Source organism: Sebastes fasciatus, chromosome 15, assembly GCF_043250625.1.
Source record: "Sebastes fasciatus isolate fSebFas1 chromosome 15, fSebFas1.pri, whole genome shotgun sequence".
Taxonomy (NCBI): domain Eukaryota; kingdom Metazoa; phylum Chordata; class Actinopteri; order Perciformes; family Sebastidae; genus Sebastes; species Sebastes fasciatus.
The window spans coordinates 7,779,187-7,800,231 of record NC_133809.1 but is presented as its reverse complement, the minus strand read 5'-3'; the positions used below and the strand labels follow the sequence as shown (position 1 = coordinate 7,800,231).

Below are 21,045 nucleotides of genomic sequence, written 5' to 3'. Positions count from 1 at the left end.
CGTTTCCATGCAGCGAGGCAGACAAGCACAGACGTCTGCCTGTCTATCCTCAATGTGTCTTCAATACGTCTTGAGTGCGTTCACACCTGTACTTAAAGCTGTCCACTTTTGATCCGATCACTGAGGATGCATGTTAATACCAGGTCTGAACAGGGCCACACATATCGTGGAAAAACTCACTTTCTCAGTGCTTGTGCTCATACATTTGGGTATCTGGAGTGTCTACCAACCCACAAACTGTGACATAAGGTAACCCAGTCAGTTTTTTGTGGGCTGTCTAGATCAGAAAACACATGATTCAAACAGCCAATCAGATTTGGCTCCCCTTCCTGTGTCACATGCAGGCTCATTAGAATATATCGCCAACAGCTTGAGAGCTACCTTTGCAAAGATGCACCATATTCTTCTCTCAAGCCAATCAGAGCAGACTGGGCTTTTTCAGGAGGGTTTCTTAAAGAGATAGGCGCTAAAACGGAGTGTTTCAGACAGAAAGTGAATACAGGTATATTAAGACAGACAGTGTGAGAAAAATAATGTATTTTTTCAACATTAAAACATGTAAACATGTTATAGTAGAAACCCAAAATACAAGTATGAACCTGAAAAAGAGCATGATATGTGACCTTTAAGAATGTGTTGAATATATGTGTTGATGTGGATGAATGGATGGAACACATGAATGGATAGCCATGTATGTATGACAAGCATGACCAAAAAACTGTTTAGATTATCCAAAATTTATTGTAACAGTGAATATGATTCTTCAAAGCAGTTGACTGCTAGATGAATATTTTAACAAGGGTGAGAACTGGAGAGAAAGAGTGTACATGTTTATATCACAGAGCCCAAATATGATCAAACTTGTAAAAAGATTAACACTGACAGGTTGCGTAGAGTCCTGAGTCCCCCTCTCTTGTACCAGACTCCTGAGGTAAAACTAAACAAAAATATCAAACTGTAAAACATTTTCAGTGTAACATTTTTAAAAGATACTGTCCTTTTTTTAAAAAACACAAGTGCATTCATATTATCTACTTTCAAAATATAATATCATTACTTACATATAATAATTAACATATAATCATGTCAACTATTTGCTATATTACTACAACCCTAAAATTAACAGAGACAATAAGTCCAGTGATCCAAACACATCATCATGTAATCAGAATACTGGCGACAGTATTTTCAGAAAATTACGTTCCCATACAACTAAATTGAATTCTCAACTACGCTTGGAAGGACACATTTTTTGTTGTGGATTACGTTTGTCTTTTACGTATCACAAATACCTATGAAAGTCCACTGACTCCCGCAGACTTTTCCCCCAGGAGATCGATGTTTGTGTCTCGTGTGAAACGTAGTCATTTCTTGCGTTTTCGTTTTGTTTTTACGAAATTTAAAGCCAAACCGTAATGCGTTTTTTTTTTACTAAACCTAACCCAGTAGTTTTGTTGCCTAAACCTAGCTAAGTAGTTTTTACATTTTGGTTTTGTTTTGTTTCAATGTCGTAGTCACTTTAAGCCAAACCATGATGTTTTTTTTTACTAAACCTAACTAAGTAGTTTTGTTGCATTTTCGTTAATCACGTTTAATCTTACCTGCTGTTCACAAACAGCAAATTATATAACACTATAATCTTAAACATTGTACAGTGCACGACTTTTGACAAACAACACACAAACTTCTGTGTTGTTTTGAACATCTGCATTATTCACTACTGCTACATTATTTAGTTGAGAACTCATGATTAGTTGATTGACTCAGGAAAGATTTGTTTTTCCTTCTTAAGAGTGCTTAGGTGGGAATCAGACCAGTGGCTTCCCAGTTATAGTAAGCAGAGGCTACTTATGAGATAAATACAATCCTCCTCACTTCCACTTATAACTAAAATGTTATTGAGATCGTAGATATATATATACGTCGATGCCAAACTAGCCTTTGAATCATATGTCAACGTCGCCGCCATATTGGAGAGGTCAGGACTGGCCTGTAAACACATACAAGTGAACACACTCTTTTGAGCCTTTAGCAGGGATTATAGCCTAGTATCGAGATTTTAAGTAACTGGAGACAAAACTTTCATTTTCTACTCCTCGTAGATCATAAATCCTCATGAAATCAGTTGAGAAATGTAAACATTTTAGTGCTTTTTATCCAGAAAAACGGCAACTCCCCCGTTCACTTGTATGTGTTTACAGGTCGGCCCTGACTTCCCCAATATGGCGGCGACGCTGACGTATCAAAGCAACGGGCTGAAGCTGCCAATGCGGTATCTACGTATCTATGATTGTGATGCCCAAAATGTTTACAACGGATGATAAATATAAAAAATTGTAATATGAAGAATATGAGTCTTGCTAACGGCCCCTAGATGCAGTAATGCTTTTTACACCCAAAGACACCAACAAAATATAATCTGACAAACTAACATACCTCTGTGTCCTGGCAACATATACTGTAAAAACACAATTATTAGGTTTCACAACACATTCATGAATTCATCCCAGCCAACAAACAAATGTGAAAGGACAAAACTCCCAATCACATACAGCAATACTGTAATATACAGCGACTAGGCACATAAACATTCATCCTTGTTTCTGTCACTTTTTATGTTTCGGTCACTCAGAAGAGCTCAGTTCAAACATCTTCATCCGTCGTTTCACTACGAACTCTTTCCGGATCCTGAAGGTGGTGGATTTTGATGAGGCTGGTTTTGGGCAGATTGCTGAAAGACACAAACCACCAACATTTGATCAGTCATCAAACATTACTGACACACAGCGAAAAAGACGAACAACAGGATTTCATAAATCAGTTAAAAATACACAAGTTAAAGACGGAAAATTGAATTATAAACTGACTAAATTACTAATCAGTATATTACTTTTATTTTCCCCTTGTTTTTGTTTAAATTCTGAACAAATAATCGCAATTATTTATTACAATTTATTATCTAATTAACCACAATTCAAAAAATCTATAATTGATCTGATGGCACGCTTTAGCTGCCATGCAGGAAACAAAGATTTAAAAGTCAGTTATGTGAAATGTAAAAGTTCAGGTTATAGAAAGGACAGCATGTAAACAGAGAGAAACATTAAGAAGAGCGCCACCTGGTGGTGAGGGGAGTGACGAAGATGAACTGTCGAAGGCGCTGCCGCTCTGACAACTCCAGGAGGAGATCCAGAGAGATTCTGCGATTGTGCATATCCTAAAAAAGAGTTAATCAAAGTGAATGAAAGCCAAACTTACATTAATCTTTTAATACAAAATGAGTTTCTGATATTTCTGTGCGCTCACCATGTAGACGTCGAACTCATCGAGGCATCTGAAGGGCGATTCGGTGATCTCCCACAGGGAGAGCATGAAGCAAACGGTGGAGAAGGAGCGTTCGCCACCAGACAGCGACCTCATGTCACTCACACCATCATCCTCCCTGCCCGGAGGCTTCACCTACACGTGTGCCAGAACAGGTTTGTGTATTACTTGTATTGAGTGTTTTTTTCATAAATTAAAATAAACTAGAATTACCGCCCCACTGTTGTATGTGTCCGTCAACCAGTCAAGTTGCAGTTCACATCCATGTTTGTCCAAAATGTCACCACTTCATCATTTGATCCTATTAGACATTTGCAGGTTCAACCCCCCAGAACCCTAGCCCCGTAAACCGCAGCACTCTTCAGACATCACAATTTTTTAAGACAAAAATTAAGATTTTTCTTAAACAATTAGTCCCTGATATTGTTGTCTTAAAAGTGTTTAGTCAGTTTCACTACAATTTACACTTTTATGAACAAATAAGTGCGGCCGAGCAGATGGAACAGAGTCAGAAAGAGAGTTACAGGGGTGAAAAGTGTATTTTTTTCTTTGTTCATTTGTTACCTCAATGCAGAAAATGAGGACGGATGTCCACCGCCATATTTAGAGAGCGACCAGCCAGAACAACCAGAAGGTGGCACCCTGGGTGACCACCAATATGCCCTATGCCTTGAACTGGCACTGGACATTGATGTGAAATTGTCATAATTAGGATATCAATTATTGAGTTATGACCAAAAACGTGTTTTGTGAGGTCACGTGACCTTGACCTTTGACCTGTGACCACTAAAATCGTATCAGGTCATCCTTGAATCCAAGTGGATGTTGGTGACAAATTTAAAGAAGTTCGCTCAAGGCCTTCCTGAGATATCGTGTTCACAAGAATGGACCGTACAGACGGACAACCTGGAAACGCAATAAACAGGTATAGTGCAAGTTGCAGGTTCCTTTTTTTTTTGTTCAAGAAGTTTTTGGGCATTTATGAGTAGAGACAGGAAAGGACGGGAGAGAGAGGAGGGATGATCTGTGGACTTGAACCAGGGATGTTGCCATGGTTACCAGATAGGGGAGAGTGGGGTAAGATGAGCCAGTGGGTAAGTTGACCCACCCCCTGTATCTTGGCAACTGTGATTATGTTTTGTCATGTGACCATAAATTCAGGAAGTACCCATCATTTCTATCTTGCTGTGATGGAGTTAAGCACATGGGAGAAGTAGTAAGTACTTTTTTACACCAAAAACAGTTTTTTCCCAGTCAAAGTAAATTTTCTGCATGTCAGGAATAATGAATGTTAGGTCAAAGCAAATTTATCCAGGTCTAAAAAAATATATTATACATGTTGGTGATTTACTAAGATATAACACCATGTTAATCCCTTCGCTAAAGATTAGCCTGAATTGCTAAACTTGGCCATTTTTTCCAAAATGGTAGCTATGGGGCAAAGTGAGCCAAAGGCTATGGGGTAAGTTGAGCCACTGGCTCACTAATATTCTACTATTATTCCGAGCCACTGGCTCAACTTACCCCACCATAAATTAACCAAATTAATTCTCTGATGTATAAAATGGTATTACTGTTGAGTGTTACACAACTTGGTTTGATTTTTTTATGTGTTAACCTTTATAGAAGAGGGAGATAAAGGAAGTTAAAACAGTTGGTTATAGTGGAACAGCAGAGGCAAAGAGGGTCCTCACAGAGGAGGTAGAGAAGGAGCTTGCAGACCATATCAAGAAGCTGGCTGAACAGTTCCACGGCCTTACTCCAAAGAAATGCTGTGAACTGGCATTGGAATTGGCAGAAAGAAAAAACACTCCTGTCCCCAACAACTGTAAAGAGAAGGGTTTAGCAGGTAGGCCTAGGTCAAACCAAAGACCAAGACGAAAATCACAGCGTACAGCAGTTCTGAGGAGAGTGATGTTCCCATCCCATTTGATGACACTTCTGAGCATGAGAGTTCTAATGATGAGAGAAGTGAATCAGACATCTCAGATCTGTCAGTTGGTGACTTTGTCATAGTAAACTTTGTATCCAAAGGCAGGAGCTACCATTACATTGGCTTGGTTGAGAGCCTGGAGGGCAACGAAGTGAGTGCAAGATTTCTCAGAAGAATCCGGGGGAACACTTGACGTGAGAAGCCCACCTTTGTATTAAAGGAAAAGGATGAGGCATCTTTTCTGCTGAGTGATGTGCTGAAGAAGCTACCTCAACCTCAAAAGGCTGGAGGAACTGCAAGGAGGGAGCAACAGTTCATATTTCACTGCAACCTTGACGACTGGAATATAGTCGAATATTGAATGATATTTAGATTTTTCAATGGTCTTGAAACTCACAGGTGGTTTGTTCTCACAAGTTCATAACTGTGAAACTGTTTGTTAACACACTTATGCTGAGGTTTAAACTTAAAAACTCAGATGTTCAGTTTACCCCACGATGGCTCAACTTACCCACTGACTCGGATCAACTTACCCCTTACCGGGGGCAAGTTGAGCCACAGGAGCACTTTTTTTGGGAAGGTCATTTTTTTCAGACAGCTTTGTTATGGCTGCATGCTGATCATTTCATTTGATAGGAGAGATCCTGAATTTAAGGTTCACGTTTTCATTCTGCTTCTGTCTCATTTTTCCTAACCTCGAGGACAGCATAAGCAAAAATTGGCTCATCTTACCCCACTCTCCCCTACCCCATTTAAATTTAAAATTAAACGGTGTTTAGGCCGTCGTTACCTTCAAGTCTTTGGTGATAAACACCACCTTTTTCTTCAATATGATGTGATTTAATTAAATTAAATATCTCATTAATTCTATTTCCATTATTAAACAAAACATAACACAACAACCATCAAACAAACAAACAAACAAACAGGAACAACCTTTCTAAGAAGAAAAAAACATATAAAACAGACTTACCGAGATTGAGAGTGTCTCGTTGTTGTGATCAAAGATCATAGAGCCGCAGCAGCTCAGCTTTATCATAAAGTTATTGAAGTATAACTTGCATCTGACAGAGAGAGACCTTTAGGAAGAAGAAAAGGAAAGAATAAGACAGAAGCAGGACTTTCCACTGCCAATTAAAATCATGTATTTCTGGATTGTTTTTCAAACTTAGTAGACCGTTATTTACCTACGCATTATCTTGTATCTGTTCTGCCTGTCTGACATGATGTTTTCGAGTTGATCGATGAACTTCCGCAGATCTCTCACTTGGTTGGTTTTCTCTCTGTAGAGAGCGAGGGCCTCAGCGTACTCCCTAATGAGGGCAGAAAATGACATAGCCTAAATTTTTATGATTCCAGCCTTCACTTGTTGTGTGTAAAACGAGGCCAGAAGATGATTTAGTGATGGCCGACGGGCAGATCGGGATTGAAGTATAAAGTAGGAAATCTCTCACAGACAGAAAGAAGCTAGAAGACTCCTTGAACTCTTCTTCTAACTAAAATATAACTAAAAAGTCTTGCTAGACACAGTAAAGGATCTGCAGTAAGATAGCTGGTTAGCTTAGCTGGAAATATCACGTATGCTGTGGTCATGAGTGGAGAAATAATCAGGTAATATTCAGAACCTTTACTTAAGTAGAAGTAAAATTTCCACACTATAACAATACTGCATTGCAAGTAAAAGTCCTACAAGAAACTATAATTTTGTGTTGATTTTGGCGGTCCCTGTGGACAAAAGCGGTAGTGTTACCGAGCACCAGACTCCCTTTAGAAAACCTCTCATTTACAGTCTGCAGTCCTGGTTCTGGTTCTCTCGTGCCTCCCTTCCCTCCGACGGGCCCAGCAATACGGCATCGGCCTCCAGCAGCAAAAACAGCTAAAATAATTCTGTTCTCACTTTGACGTTAACACCAATGTTTATAGAAAGCCTGTGATGCCTCACCTGATCACCTGCTCGCAATCGCCGTGGTTGCTCTCGTACACCTTGATTTTCTTCTTCAGCCGAGTGATTTCGGTGTCGATGCTCTTGGTGCTGCCGACCACCTGCTGCCGCTCGGGACTGATCTCTGTGGCTTTGACCACATATTCCTGTCATGACATGTGAGGTCTGATGTCAGTCTGACAACTCTGAATCACTCTGGAGGCAGTGAATCATCTCTTTGGTTGAGTTTACTAGCTGATCTGTATAGCTTAGTACAGCTAAAGACTGGGAAGATACTGTAGCTAGAAAAGCCTCTAATAAATGCATGAAAAACAGCTAAATGTAATCTGTTGAACAAATTAGGTGCAGCTCTTGTTACCTGTAACTCTTCTTCTCTTAGGGCGAGGTCACTTTTCATAGCTTGGATGTTGTCTTCATGAGCCTTCAGTTTGTTTTCTAAAATCTTGAGGGTTCGTTCATGTTTTGCGCACTCAGCCTCCAACTTCAGCTGCTCCTCCTGTGGGTCAACAAACAAAAATGATCAATTTCACTATCACTACTTCTTGAGGACAGTTTGACAAACACTTGAATCCTTGAGAAGAATAATAGTATCAAATAAAGTCTTTACATTCAAACAATCCACAGCTCAAAAATATGTGAAATCAGAGGAGAGAAGTAACATCAAAACTACAGAAACAAGCCTGCCACAACTGCATCTTTTGATTTCTGAAACTATTTTTAGCCCCTAGACAAATCAATACAACAAAGCTCTAATGCACCTTTAACAGCTCTGTATCCTCAGAAAGCTGATCAATCCGTTCTCTAACAGAAGAGTACTTTGACTCGATGTCCTCAGCTGCTTTACGATGCTTGTCGAGCTCCGTCCTTGCCTCATGAACAGTCTGCGTTTCTGCCTCGATCTTCTGTCGGTTCTCTTGGGAAACTTCTTCCTGCAAGACGCATATTAAGACATTAGATTTACATAGTCTGTGGTGAGATTTGTGTCTGTTTTCAAAGAGGTAAAAATAAAAACTAAATGATCACCAAGGAGCTGATGTCGTCGATGTGCTCCTCGCCAGCATTCTCCAGCTCAGCTATTGTTGCCTTGACTTGATTCACAGAGACCTGCATTGAAAAACATCAAAGTAAACTGAAATTATTTCCAATTTAACTTACTTCTTTGATCTTTAAATCACACACAGCATCATTTCTCTCACAAAGACTGACTGACAAAACTGACCAGAGTCTTCTTCAGGGTCATGATGGTGCTGTTCAGCCCGCTCTCCATGCTCACGATGTCCTCGGTCACAGAGGTCACGTGGAGCTGAAACCTGGACAGCTGAGCCTGGTGATTCTCCAGGTCTGACTCCAACATACTATGACAGGAAGCATCGATTTTTTATCTCAAATCACAACTCCACACAGTCGTAAATATAGCACATTTGAGAAAACAACAGTCACAATGAATACACCTCTTTTGAAAACTCATAAACTCTACAAAGGGCAGCCAAGAAGAACATATTTCCATGTGATATAAGAGTAAAGCTACTGTATATAAAGAGAGTATTTCTCTCAGTATAAGCACCAAATGGCATTATTGCAGCCTTGGGAAAGGGAAATTTAGTAAGATAATGTCGATAATATCACACAGGGTTTCCTACTTTAAGGGAATAGTTTGTTATTTTTTGGAAATCTTTCTTGCAGAGAGTTTAGATGAGAAGATCAACACCAGTCTCCGATAGGGAGTGGTATCAAACTTCTCATCTAACTCACAGCAAGAAAGCAAATTAAATGTGTTTCCCTGAATGTCGAACTATTCCCTTAAAAAAAAACCTGTTTCAAATTTAAGGGAAAGCTCAATAGTTTAAAAAACAGCCTCGTTTTCTATCAGAATCCACCTTCAGATCTTTTGTCGTTAAATCTATTCAACTTGTAATATTCACCGAGTTCAAGGTGTTTTCAGATGAAGTGTTTTTTTTTTATGTATTTCATTTCCTGTCTCATCTGCTCCTTTTTCTGTAGTTAATGATGAAGAAGTATTCACAGCCTTTACTTAAAGTAGTCATCTCAAAGATTTTCATTTAAATAAATGTCCGTTGAGTCACTATCTATCGCCAAAGGAGGCAACACAATGGTGATTGAGTTTATGGCCCACTGATGAAAGAATTGCAATAGTTATATATTTGCAGAATTATGTACTGAGTGTCTGTGGAGTCAAATATGCACACAATTCTTAAAGGATTACCTCCTTTAGTAAAAGTAAAACCACACTGTGAAAATACTCCACTACAAGTAAAAAGTATAACGTTTTCTTGTACTTATTTCTTATACTTTGTGTTTCCTTGTAAATGGCACTCAGAGGGGAACACAAGGAAGCATTTCATTGTACAGGGAAACTTGTTTTAACTGTGCACATGACAGCATGATTCACTTCCAGCAGCTGTTTTAAACTTGTGTTTCAGGTTGTGTTTTTCCTTTCCTCAAACTATCATTAAATATGTATTTATGGAATTTTTCTCTTTTCTTTTTAATCATCATTTTTTCACAGCTTATGTTTTTTTGCATATAAACTGACATAAAAATAGCTCAGTTACCTTATTTCAGTCTCGAGATCCCCTCCGAGATATTTGGCCATGTTGAAGTCGGAGGTGTAATAACGGTTTGGGTACACCTGATCTCCTTCAGCAGTGAACGCTTCCCGGCAGTTTTTAGGAGGTCGGCCTTGCTGCATGACCCTCCTCGCTCTGTCTTTTTCCTTTAATAAAACACAAAACACAGGTCAGATACTTCATCAATCCTAAAACAACTCTACGTGGAACATTCAGCATCACACTGACTTTGATTATGAGGATTGATTCTATCCCTCTCATATCAATCAGGCAGTTGATGATTGACGGGCTCGGCGCTGTGATGATGTCCAGCACAGACGGATACTCTGGATGATGTGCTTTCCTACAAAACAGAGCGGAGAAGGAAAACAATATGAAGCTTTAAAATGTGTCTGAAGTGAACCGATCTGAAATACTGCTGCTGATGCTGCTGCTGACCGTCCATGAATGTTGTAAAGTTTCTCAGAGAAAGGGCTGACGATGATCTGCGGCCTGTTGCCTTTTGGATAATAGCGACACATGAGCTCCTGGAGGACCGTCTCGTCCTTGTAGTTGTCACAGCAGAAAGCCTTCATGAAGCTCCGCAGACAGCACTCCACGGCTACCGCCAGCAAGGGATCCTTCAGACTGATGCACGCCCCTGAGAGCAAACAGAGACTGTCAACCACAATATGCACAATTTAACTGAATTAGTTTCCTCCTTCCTTTGTTTTATTCTTCTCTTTTATTCTATATTGTTATTTTAATTCTTATATTTTATGTTTTATGCCTTCCTTTGTTTTATTGCTAGGTTTTATCTTGCAGTATTTGCAAGTTTTAACCTGTCTCTTTTATTTATTTTTCTTTTCTTTGTTGTAAAGCACTTTGAACTACTCACCCTTTATGAAAGGCGCTATATAAATAAAGTTTATTTATGCTATGCCAAGCTAAGAGCATTCTGATGGCTTCTGCTTAATACAGACAGATGCAAGAGTGATATTGATCTTTTCATCTAGCTCTCAGCAAGAAAGAAAATAAGCATATTTTCCAAAATGCCAAACTATTCCTTTACAGTAAATACTAACTAATCTCTTTTATAATGCAGAAAGGAAGTCAAGGCAACAAAACAGGAAAAAGAAAGTCACCTATTGGACCAACAGGTCTCTTGAGAAAGCGTCCTGTGGCGTACGCCTCAGCGATCGCGCCCAGCAGGTCGGGCACCTGATCTCCAAACCGCTTCAGTTTGTTTGATCGACTGGCGAGGACCTGATTCTTCTTCCTCAGTTTGGACTCGTACATAACCTGAATGTTTCTCTCCTCCAATCTAGTCAATATGAAACAGATCGGGACATTTCACTGGACTGCAGATAAACTGGGATCTCACTCAAATTCTGCAACAAAGCAAATATCATCTCTACCTCAGCTTGTCCCGTTCTTCCTTTCCTGTGAAAAGTGCCTGGTGTTTGTTCTTGATCTCCTGATTCAGCTGTGAGCACTTTTTCTCGAGCTCTGCAAGCTGCTCTTTCAGACTCAATATTTTCTTCTGATGTTTTGTGTATTCTGTCTCTCCATCATTGTTCAGGTTTACACTAAAATACAGTGAGAAAGAATATATAATTTCAACTGAATTCATGCATTTGTATGAAGGTGAAGATGCCATATTAACCTTTCTTCTCCCCTACCTTGTTCTTGCCTTGTTGATTTTCTCCTGAAGGAGGTTTTGCTCCGTCTCTGACTGTCTGAGTTTGTTCAGAGCCCGGAAAAAAACAAGCTATGGGGAAAGATTATGACACTTTAACCAATATAGATGATATATTAACGTACCATATTTCCCAATCAGTACCTCCTGTTCCTTGTGAGCTTTGCTGATGACCTTCACTTGTTCTTTCAACTTCAGATTGTCCTCCGATAGAGAACCTTGTTCCTGACTCACGCTGTCAACTCTGCATTTGATGCACTGAAGCTTCTTTTCTACTTGTATGACCTTAGACTGTGAAAGAAGAAAAATAGCGATGTATCTTTAAAGGCAACGTCTAAAAATCAATTATGTCCAAGTTGGAAGTTGTTTTTTTCAGTGGAGGCCATCTCCTGTAAACATGTATACGGTTTATATGGCGGTGACGGTTTGAAGAAGAGCTTTATAAACGGATTTGTATAAATTCAACAGAATGGAAACACTTATGACTCACCTGACAGAGCTGAAGGTTGTCCTGATGTTTGTGATTATTCGCTTCCTTTTCAACGTCCTCGTTTAACTGCTGCACAAACTGCTCCTTCTCTCTGACCTGAGAATGATAAAAAACAAAGACCACATGCATCTCACTGAAATTTAGGAGCCCAAAAAACATCAGGCAACATATCCTTTCATTTAGGTTCTTCTTTCTTTTCATACTTTCTACACACTCTTCAGAATTTATAATAAATGATATTAAAAAAAGTAGACGAAACTCATTTAAGTTATTAAGGTTTGTTTTACACAGTGATGAACTCTTACCAAACACCAAGCCATTGCTTTCTTCAGATTCTCCAAAACCACCTTCATCTCACTGAAGGACGGCATCTTTTCATACCTCACTTTCTTCTGCAGAAACTCTTGCTTCAGGTCCTTGAGAGACTGAGTACAAAAAAATGTATGAGATCTTGTATGATCAGATTTTCTTTGGGCAAAATGAATATACTGTACAAATTATTCATACACAAACTTATCAGCAGGCAAAAAAATTGATCTATATAACAATAACTTCAAGCAACACTACTTTTCTCATCTCGCCAAGCTAAACAACTTTGTAACCATTGTTTGTCTCATTGAAACATGCACAAAAGTGGAGCAAAAACAACAGCAGGCACGCAACTTTAAGACAGATGAGTTAGATGTGTTGGTAACATCTGTAGAGAAATCCAAAGATTCTTTTTGGGAAATTTACAACAACGCTAACTCATTAGATAAAGGAAAGAGAGTGGGCTAAGATAGCAGACACAGTGCCCGCTTTATCCGGCATTTGATGCTATCAAAAAGAAAATAAGTACACTGACAAGTGATACGAAGGGGAAGGCAGCTCTTATATCCAAAGAGAAGAAGGAAAGAGGTGGAAAAATGAAAGTTAGGACAGCTTAACGGTTATCCTAAAGTTAAGAGAGTTTATTTAAGATTTTGGGAAGTTATGATGCTTGTGTAATAAACTTTTCCTATCTTAAAGGTCCCATATTATGCTCAGTTTCAGGTTCATACTTGTATTTTGTGTTTCTACTAGAACATGTTTACATGCTGTAAAGTTAAAAAAAACCTTTATTTTCCTCATACTGTCAGCCTGAATATACCTGTATTTACCCTCTGTCTGAAACGCTCCGTTTTAGCACATTTCGACGGAATTGCGATGGAATTGCAACAGAATTGTGTTGCTAGGCAACAGCTTGGGTCCATGTGTACTTCCTGTCAGTAGATATTATTCACATACACTGCAACCAGGAATAAACTGTGACACATTTAGATTGTTTACGTTTTAAACTTTGTAATGGTCTAAATATTGTATATTTGTGACATCACAAATGGACAAATATCCTGACAGCTTGTTTCGAATGCAGAGTTTCTGAATACGGGCTGTGTGTATTTCCCTGTGGATAGAGCGTTTCGATACTTTCACAGTATTTATATAGGACTTAAGCCTGCTTTATAATTAAAAAAACATGAAAATCTCAGTTTTTATAATATGGGACCTTTAAGTATGGATAGGAACATTGACTTAGGAACTGCTCATCTGTAGTGGCTGTTTTTCCTAAATCAGTTCCTAACCCTAATTACCATGGTAACTAAACAGCTAAGATAGGATCTGCAAATTAAGAGGTTTCTGTGATACGGCCCCTGATGTGATAAATGATAAATACGGTACCTCCTCTTGTCTCTCAACCTGCTGTCGTGTAATTGTTTTAGTGTGCTTGATGTGGATGTAATCCCTCTTCATCTGTTCCAGCAGAGTTGCTTTCATGAAGAACTACAAAAGCAGAAAAGCGGCCAAAAATATTAATTTAAACATGTGGAAATACACATATTACATGATCATGTTAGCTTCTCTCAATACAGATGTAATCTTAAGATTAGAAGCTCATAAATAACATGGCGGTGCTGTACCTTATACTTGTCCGATTCACTTTTTGAATGCAGGAACTGTTTACTCATTTCTTGGTTGAGAATGGACACCGGGTTATCCAACTGGAACACACAAAACAAATATTATGTTGCAGTTAAAACATTTAAAAAAGGTCTGAAAATCAAATTAGTGCCTTCACTGGAAGTTAAAAAGTAGCAGAACAAAAAAAAAAAAACTTCTTCCAAAATCAGAAACCGGTTTTTCATCCCAAGGAGGAATTTTGTTGCATAACAGTCACAACAAAACAGAGTGAGAGAAAAGAAAAACAAGCACTGCAAAAGTCAAGAATCATAAATATGAAATAAGAATTTACAATAAAAAATATGTAAAATACATCTTTTTTAAAATAAGAAGAGCTGTAGAGTTCAGTGTTAGTACCTGGATGTTAAAGTGGTCCAGAATGGCGGTCAGCTCCTCCTTCTTGTTTGAGATAAGTTGTCCTAAAATACAAAATAGAAGACAATTAATATGTTTCAAACCTCTGATGTAGAAGACAATACAAGTTGCATAACACTCATTGGCACAACATTACTACCTTAGAGCAGCAACGATCAGTCGTATAACTATTTTGATTATCATTTAATCGTTTCGTCAATTAAAATGCTGCAAATGTTTTCTGGTTCCAGCTTCTCAAATGTCAGGATTTAATGCGCTTCTTAGTCATTTTATATCACTAAACTGAATCTGAATCTGCAGCACTTGAAAAAGTTCAGCTTATTTGCTGAAGTTGATGTACTTGTTGTATCCTCATGGTTGAATGCACTTATTGTAAGTCGCTTTGGATAAAAACGTCAGCTAAATGAATGTAACGTAATGAATCTCTTTTAGACTGTTCGTCCAGCCCTGTCGAACGAACAGGCGTATGAATGACACGATAATTCGCAAGGTATTTATCGTGCAATAAGAACGCCATTCTCACTTTTGGCGTGTCATTTATACGCCATGTAGTTTGTACTGACTGCAATGTAAACACATCTGCTTAAATATGCTACACTCAGAGCTAGTGACGTAGAATAAAAAGTGAGAAAGACTGTTTATGGCTGGCGGAAGGGGAGGTGGACGGGAACTATTACTTTAGTTTTTATATTGCCTCATTGTATATTGACAATCTAATTGCCTGTAGGTGTGAATGTGAGTGTGAATGGTCGTCTGTCTCTATGTGTCAGCCCTGTGATAGTCTTGCGACCTATCAAGGGTGTACCCCGCCTTCGCCCAATCAGCTGGGATCGGCTCCAGCCCCCTGCGACCCTGAATAGGATCAGTGGTTACGGATTATGAATGTATGAATGAATGAATGAATGAATCTCAGCTGAAGGTCAACTCACTTGAGCTTTCAACTGTCTTTATCAGCATATGGAGTTTGCTCATTTTGTCATGAGACTGTAGATGTTAAAATGTTGGTGATTCTGAGCACTTTTGACTTCTTGTCCATTTTGGCTGTTTTCTGTACTTTTGTTACGTTGTTTCTGTACATATTTTCCTTAGTTTACGTACTTATTTTAAGCCCAACCGTGATGTTTTTCCTAAACCTCACTAAGTGGTTTTGTTGCCCCTTGCTGGTAGGTTACTGCACCTTCATACACGTGTGTAATATTCACGCCTCGGCGAAGCAAAATGTGACACTGACACGCTATCCTCCTATCCTATCCTGGACAAGCAGGTCTATTACATGCTTTGGGCATGATGGCGTGATACTGAGTTGGCTTGTTGCATAAAACATGTTATTTGAATAAATCATCTTGAACTGTGGGAAATTGTAACAGGTACTTTTCACTGTTTTCTGACATTTTATAGACAAAACTAGCAATAGATTAATCAAGAAAATAACCCGCATATGAATTGATGGGGAAAATAATCCTTATAAATGAAAAAAGGAAGACAATAGAAGTGTGAGGCATGATCACATCTGATTGGTGGTTGGTTGGTTACAAGCTTCTTAAGCTTTGTTCACACTACGAGCGACAAAAGCAACAAAACGGCCAGCGTGGACAGCTAAATCGTCGCTGAGTCACCGTTGAAGCGCTGCTCAAGCGCTCATTGACATATTTATGTCATTAAATAGCACTGGGAACTGGCTAATGGCATTTGTCATTGAAAAAGACTTGTAACCTGTTGCTGTGTCGCTCGTAGAGTGATCACAGCATCAAGATGAAAACTTCTCCTAACTGCCATGCTGACAAGTGCAGTTCAACTTCCTGTTACTTACAAAATAACTCAGTGATATTTATAACTTGTGAAAAAAACATCAGTCCCAGTGTGAATATAAATATGCCTCACATTTACATGCACATTTGGACAGATGGTACAAAACAGTGAATCAGTGCCACGCATATAAATAGCACACATGCGACTTTATAGAGGAAAATTCCTGACGGAGATTAAAGAATGTATACAGCTCGAAGGGATGGAGGTCTGATTGAAGTGCTTTGTCTTCACTCCCAAGTGTGTCTGGTTTATCTGACATTTAGAGAAGGTGTGAGACGTGGACGTCATCTGTAACTCAGGAGAAGTCACCTGATTTGCTCTTCAGCCTGCAGGTCCGACTTCCATCACTAGAGATGCGGTGCTCGATGGAGATGCAGTCGCCGTAGACGTCCTTTTTAAAAGCATCTGGTCCTCTGTTTCTCAGCTTTACTGTTATATCTGCAGTACTAGAGAGCAGATTGTACCGTGGTGGTATTGTAGGAGCAAAGTACAGCATTTCCAACAGCATGATAAGGATACTCTGGTATGTACTCTGACTTACTTCTCACTGGTCTTCACAAAATCCTTCAGAGACACTCCTCTGTTAGTGACAGTGGCCTTTCCACCGAGGCCTACCATCAACGCAGTCAGGATTGCACTTTTTCCACCTGAGAATTCAATTGGACACAAAAAGATGGGATTAAATCATTGCATGGAAAGCAAACCACAGACGGCACTCGCTCACAGGCAGAATTAAGGATTTAATGCAACTAAATGCAATGAATATACAATCACCTGTCCACAGAAATCATGTGGCAAGGTCGTCAAGAATAAACTAATTAAGTTAAATGATTTATTTCCCTAAATGATAAGATGCTTTAGTTGACTTTTCAGTGTTATTTTCCCACATTTATGCAGAAACATCTTTAAATATCTATTAAAAAACAAAGCATATCTGTGGATATTACTGCAACGCTGCAGATATGTCCCCATAGAAAGACCATAAAAACAACAAATTGACTAAAAACATTTTATTCACACACTGACTATTCTATTGATCTACTAAGAGGGGACAACCCTGATTAGGTGGGATTAGAACTGAAACGATTAGAGACTCAGGAAGCTTTGCAGTCTTTAAAACCAGCCTCAAGATTTGGCAAAAAGTCAGGACAAAAGTGTCACCACCAATGATTCAGTATTTATTGTATTTATCATACTGATTCTATTTATCACCTCACATTGATGGACTTTTATGTGTTGTGTTGTTTTATGTAGGGCTGCAGCAATTATTTTCATAGTTGAATAATCCGTCCATTATTTTCTCGATTAATCGATCAGTTGTTTGGTCTATAACATTTTTGAAAATGGTGAAAAAATGTCGATCAGTGTTTCCCAAAGCCCAAGATGACGTGTCTTGTTTTGTCCACAGCTCAAAGATATTCAGTTTACTGTCATAGAAGGAGTAAAGAAACCAGAACATATTCAAATTTAAGAAGCTGGTATCAGAGGTAAGAGACCATGACCCTTGTTTGAATACACGACAGATACAGCTACAGTCCTGTTTGTCTAACCAACTAAAATGGATTATCTTTATCCTTGGTTGAAAGGGAGTACACACTGTGGATGTGTCACGCTGACCGGGTTTGGGATGTGTTAAACACACACACGCCAAAGACCACAGCAGATCACATGACGTTTAGAAATCGGGTTCTTACTCCCGTTGTTGCCGACGATGAAGTTCACATTGGGCCCAAACTGGAACGGACCGAGCAAATGGTGACACATGAAATTCTTCAGAGTGATGCTCTCAATGAGGCCGATATCTCCCTGTAAGTACAGGCAGAAAACAGTAAAGGACAGTTAATGAGCTGGTGAGAAGTGAAAACAAAGGACTTGTGCTTCATGGGGGGGGGACTCACGGTGGCAGAGGGAGTGAAGCTGCTGGAGGATGATGATCTCCGATGGTTCGTATCAGCTGTCACTCTACGGCTCTTGACAGCTGTCACTTCACCGTTTACTTTGCCCTTCCTCTTACTCATCTTGAAACATGTCACTAGAAATAGAAATAACAGGAAGCCACTAATATAAGATCTTTACGATAAGACACACTCCGACTCCTTAGGCCACATCGTCAGTTTAAAGCTAGCTTTCACTTTGAAAATATAGTATGTATTTGTTTTGTAGGGCTGTGCAGACATTTGAGTTGTGTGGTGTTGTAACTTCTAAGCAGCGGTGGAAAGTAGGGATGCAACTAGCAATTATTATCATCGATTAATCTGTTGATTATTTTCTCGATTATTGAGATTTGGTCTATAAAATGACAGAAAAGTGTCGATCAGTGTTTCCCAAAGCCCAAGATGACGTCCTCAAATGTCTTGTTTTGTCCACAACTCAAAGATATTCAGTTTACTGTCATAGAGGAGTAAAGAAACCAGAATATATTCACATTTAAGAAGCTGGAATCAGAGAAATTTTGACTTTTTTTCTTTAAAAAATTAACTGATTAATCGATTATCAAAATAGTTGGCGATTAATTTAATAGTTGACAACTAATCGATTAATTGATCAATCGTTGCAGCTCTAATGGAAAGTAACTAAGTACAGGTACTTGTAGTTTACTTGAGTATTTCCATTTTATGCTACTTTACATTTTACTCCACTACATTTTAGAGAAAATGTTGCACTACTTTTTAATGCATTACATTTATTTGACAGCTATAGTTACTTTACAGACTCAGATTAATAATACAAAATATTAAAGGGACTATATGTACGTTTTTACACGTATAAATGTTTTTTAATTGTTTTTTTGTGGCCAATGTGTGAACAGGTTGTAGCCTAACTTAAAAAATGAGACCTTCCACAACTTTCTGGGTTTCCTCTATCAGCCTGTATACTGCTTTTAATGTGAAGAACCCGGGCCCATTATTGCGGGAGAATCCAATCCGGATGCTTGCAAGTGCTTTTACTCTCTTCAGCTCTGCTACAGGGATAACAGTTTGCAACTAACCGCTAATGCCAACAAACAACCAGCCCCCACCACAACTCAGACTCCAACACAAACTCCAAGGAAGCAAAAAACAACAACAAAGTTACATGTAGTGAAGCTCGTCTTGCAAAACAGGAATGTGACCGACGTCGGGGGCAAAACTCGGATCAACATCAGCCGGGCCTTCAATTCATGAAGGGACATACGGTTAGTTTTGGGTTTCAAAACTAACCCTGATCTGTCAAAATTACTATTGGAAAGATAAGCTAACATTACTGCCAAGCATGTGAAATACAGTATATAGTGATATTGCGGTTTTAGCTGTCAATCACGTTCTGTCGCCTCACTGTTTTGAACGATGCTCGCGTCTACGTAGTGAGAGCACAAGCGTGAGCAACAGGACGTTGACTGTCGTTGACTTAACGGCCACAAGAGTCACTGCTAACAAGCAATTTCTGATTCTTACATAGAGCCCCTTTAATAAACTAATAAATTGTGGTATACTGTTAGAGATTAATCTACCCTAGCAGTATATAAAGTGGCTGAAATTAGCTCCAACTTTACTAGCTGCAACATTAGTATGACTTCATATATATTATTCTGAAATTAGCCATTTTTCAAAATGAGGACTTTTACTTATTATAATAGTAATAGATTATTTTTACTCTGTGGTATGGCTACTTTTAAATAAGTAAAAAACGGATATCCTTCGTCCACCACTGGTTTTAAGTTTGTGATGTCTTATGTGTTAAACTGAGGAAAATTACAACAAAAACTCTGAGGTTTCCATGCCTGGCAGTGGACATCCTGAGGATACAGACTGCAAATACCCACAAGATTGTCCTACTTATTTTTGACAAATTTTGTCAGTCATAAATCATGTCCATCACTCAATACTCTAAACAAGTTATTCAAGCTCCTCCTTTTGTAAGTGAAACTTTTGAAACTATTTTTAGAAGTGTGAAAATGTGACGTCAGACTGACCACAGGGTGATATTTGAACATGTACTGAACAACTTATAAACAACGCAATTACAAAAACTGTTTTTAAAGAATGAGCATGTTACAAAAAAAAGATGTGAGCCTTTTTTGTCTTCAAGGCAGGAAGCAACAGCCTGAAAGCAGCAGTCTCAGCAGCAGCAGCTGCAGAAGCAGAAACAGCTCTGCAGATAAGCTTTTAATGCAATTTTGTGTTTCCAAATGTTTTCTAACTGATTCATTCTGATATTAAAATGTGTTAGGTCTTAATTAACCTATTTCAAAAGGTTTTGTATATGCATATAGATTAGATAGAGCTCTAAATCATTATTCTCAGTCAGTTAAGTTATGAGATATCTATTCAAATTCATCTAGACTCAGCAGCACTCAAGAAACACTTGTTTTTACAAGACTAAAATACAGCCACAAGACAGCAACAGGTGAATTTAAAAACACTTCAAAACTGCAGTTAAACTTTAGCTTCTTCTTTTTTTTTTGGATCACAAACATACAAAATATGACAAGCATGTTATAAACGTCGCCTACCATTGTGTATCAGTGTGCAGCCTGCAAAAACAACCTGAGGAGACACAGTACAGCAGGTTTTTAAAAGACTTCCTGGTCGAAACTGGAGTGCAGTTGTGACAGTTTGTGGGTGTCGCTTCACTTCCAAACACTGAACAGACAGCTGTTGTGTGATTGGCTCTCTGGAGCTCTACCTGTGTTTACCTCCAGAACTACAAATCTCACGTTTTGGGTTAACAGGCATGCACATATACATATGCTTGGAGGATGCATGTGTGTGCCCATGTAAATATTACTATATATATTTTATTTATTTTTTATTTTTTTGTTTGCTTTGTTGTTGTTGTTGTTGTTTTTTAACTCTACTCTTTCTTTTTGTCATTATTGTTATTTATTTTTTTGGTTTTGTTTTGGTTTTGAATGTTGAGGTTGTTTTCTCTATAGTGTACTTGAGGGGT

The 21,045-nt window shown here is 38.6% G+C and overlaps 1 protein-coding gene across 3 annotated transcripts; it reads right to left on the bottom strand.

Annotated features, from left to right (window-relative positions):
• Positions 1 to 817: 817 nt before the first annotated feature.
• On the bottom strand, positions 818 to 20,709 carry smc6 (structural maintenance of chromosomes 6). Of its 3 annotated transcripts, none has more exons than XM_074609692.1 (28): positions 20,609 to 20,709; positions 18,015 to 18,148; positions 17,811 to 17,922; positions 16,658 to 16,763; positions 16,426 to 16,562; positions 14,290 to 14,351; positions 13,893 to 13,973; positions 13,654 to 13,755; positions 12,261 to 12,380; positions 11,956 to 12,051; positions 11,610 to 11,756; positions 11,449 to 11,537; positions 11,185 to 11,355; positions 10,912 to 11,090; positions 10,226 to 10,427; positions 10,016 to 10,130; positions 9,773 to 9,933; positions 8,419 to 8,554; positions 8,223 to 8,303; positions 7,958 to 8,128; positions 7,558 to 7,695; positions 7,200 to 7,345; positions 6,445 to 6,570; positions 6,231 to 6,336; positions 3,307 to 3,459; positions 3,120 to 3,217; positions 2,313 to 2,731; positions 818 to 1,985 (listed from the first exon to the last, which is right to left on the bottom strand). In XM_074609692.1, exons 2-27 carry the CDS (start codon positions 18,132 to 18,134, stop codon positions 2,644 to 2,646), a joined length of 3,243 nt encoding a protein of 1,080 aa, XP_074465793.1. In that variant the 5' UTR covers positions 18,135 to 18,148; positions 20,609 to 20,709; the 3' UTR covers positions 818 to 1,985; positions 2,313 to 2,643. The 3 variants fall into 3 exon arrangements, with proteins under 3 accessions (XP_074465793.1, XP_074465795.1, XP_074465794.1); XM_074609694.1 differs by having other exon boundaries at positions 2,300 to 2,731; positions 20,609 to 20,687; XM_074609693.1 differs by lacking the exon at positions 818 to 1,985 and having other exon boundaries at positions 2,648 to 2,731; positions 6,449 to 6,570.
• Between the last annotated feature and the right edge of the window lie 336 nt (positions 20,710 to 21,045).

Excerpts from the sequence above, each read along its gene's own strand:
- smc6 (XM_074609692.1), bottom strand. The coding sequence starts at position 18,134 with ATGAGTAAGAGGAAGGGCAAAGTAAACGGTGAAGTGACAGCTGTCAAG. Across the intron at positions 10,131-10,225 it reads CTTTACAACATTCATGGACG|GAAAGCACATCATCCAGAGT; the intron begins GTCAGCAGCAGC and ends TCTGTTTTGTAG. Across the intron at positions 3,460-6,230 it reads ACGAGACACTCTCAATCTCG|GTGAAGCCTCCGGGCAGGGA; the intron begins GTAAGTCTGTTT and ends GCACACGTGTAG.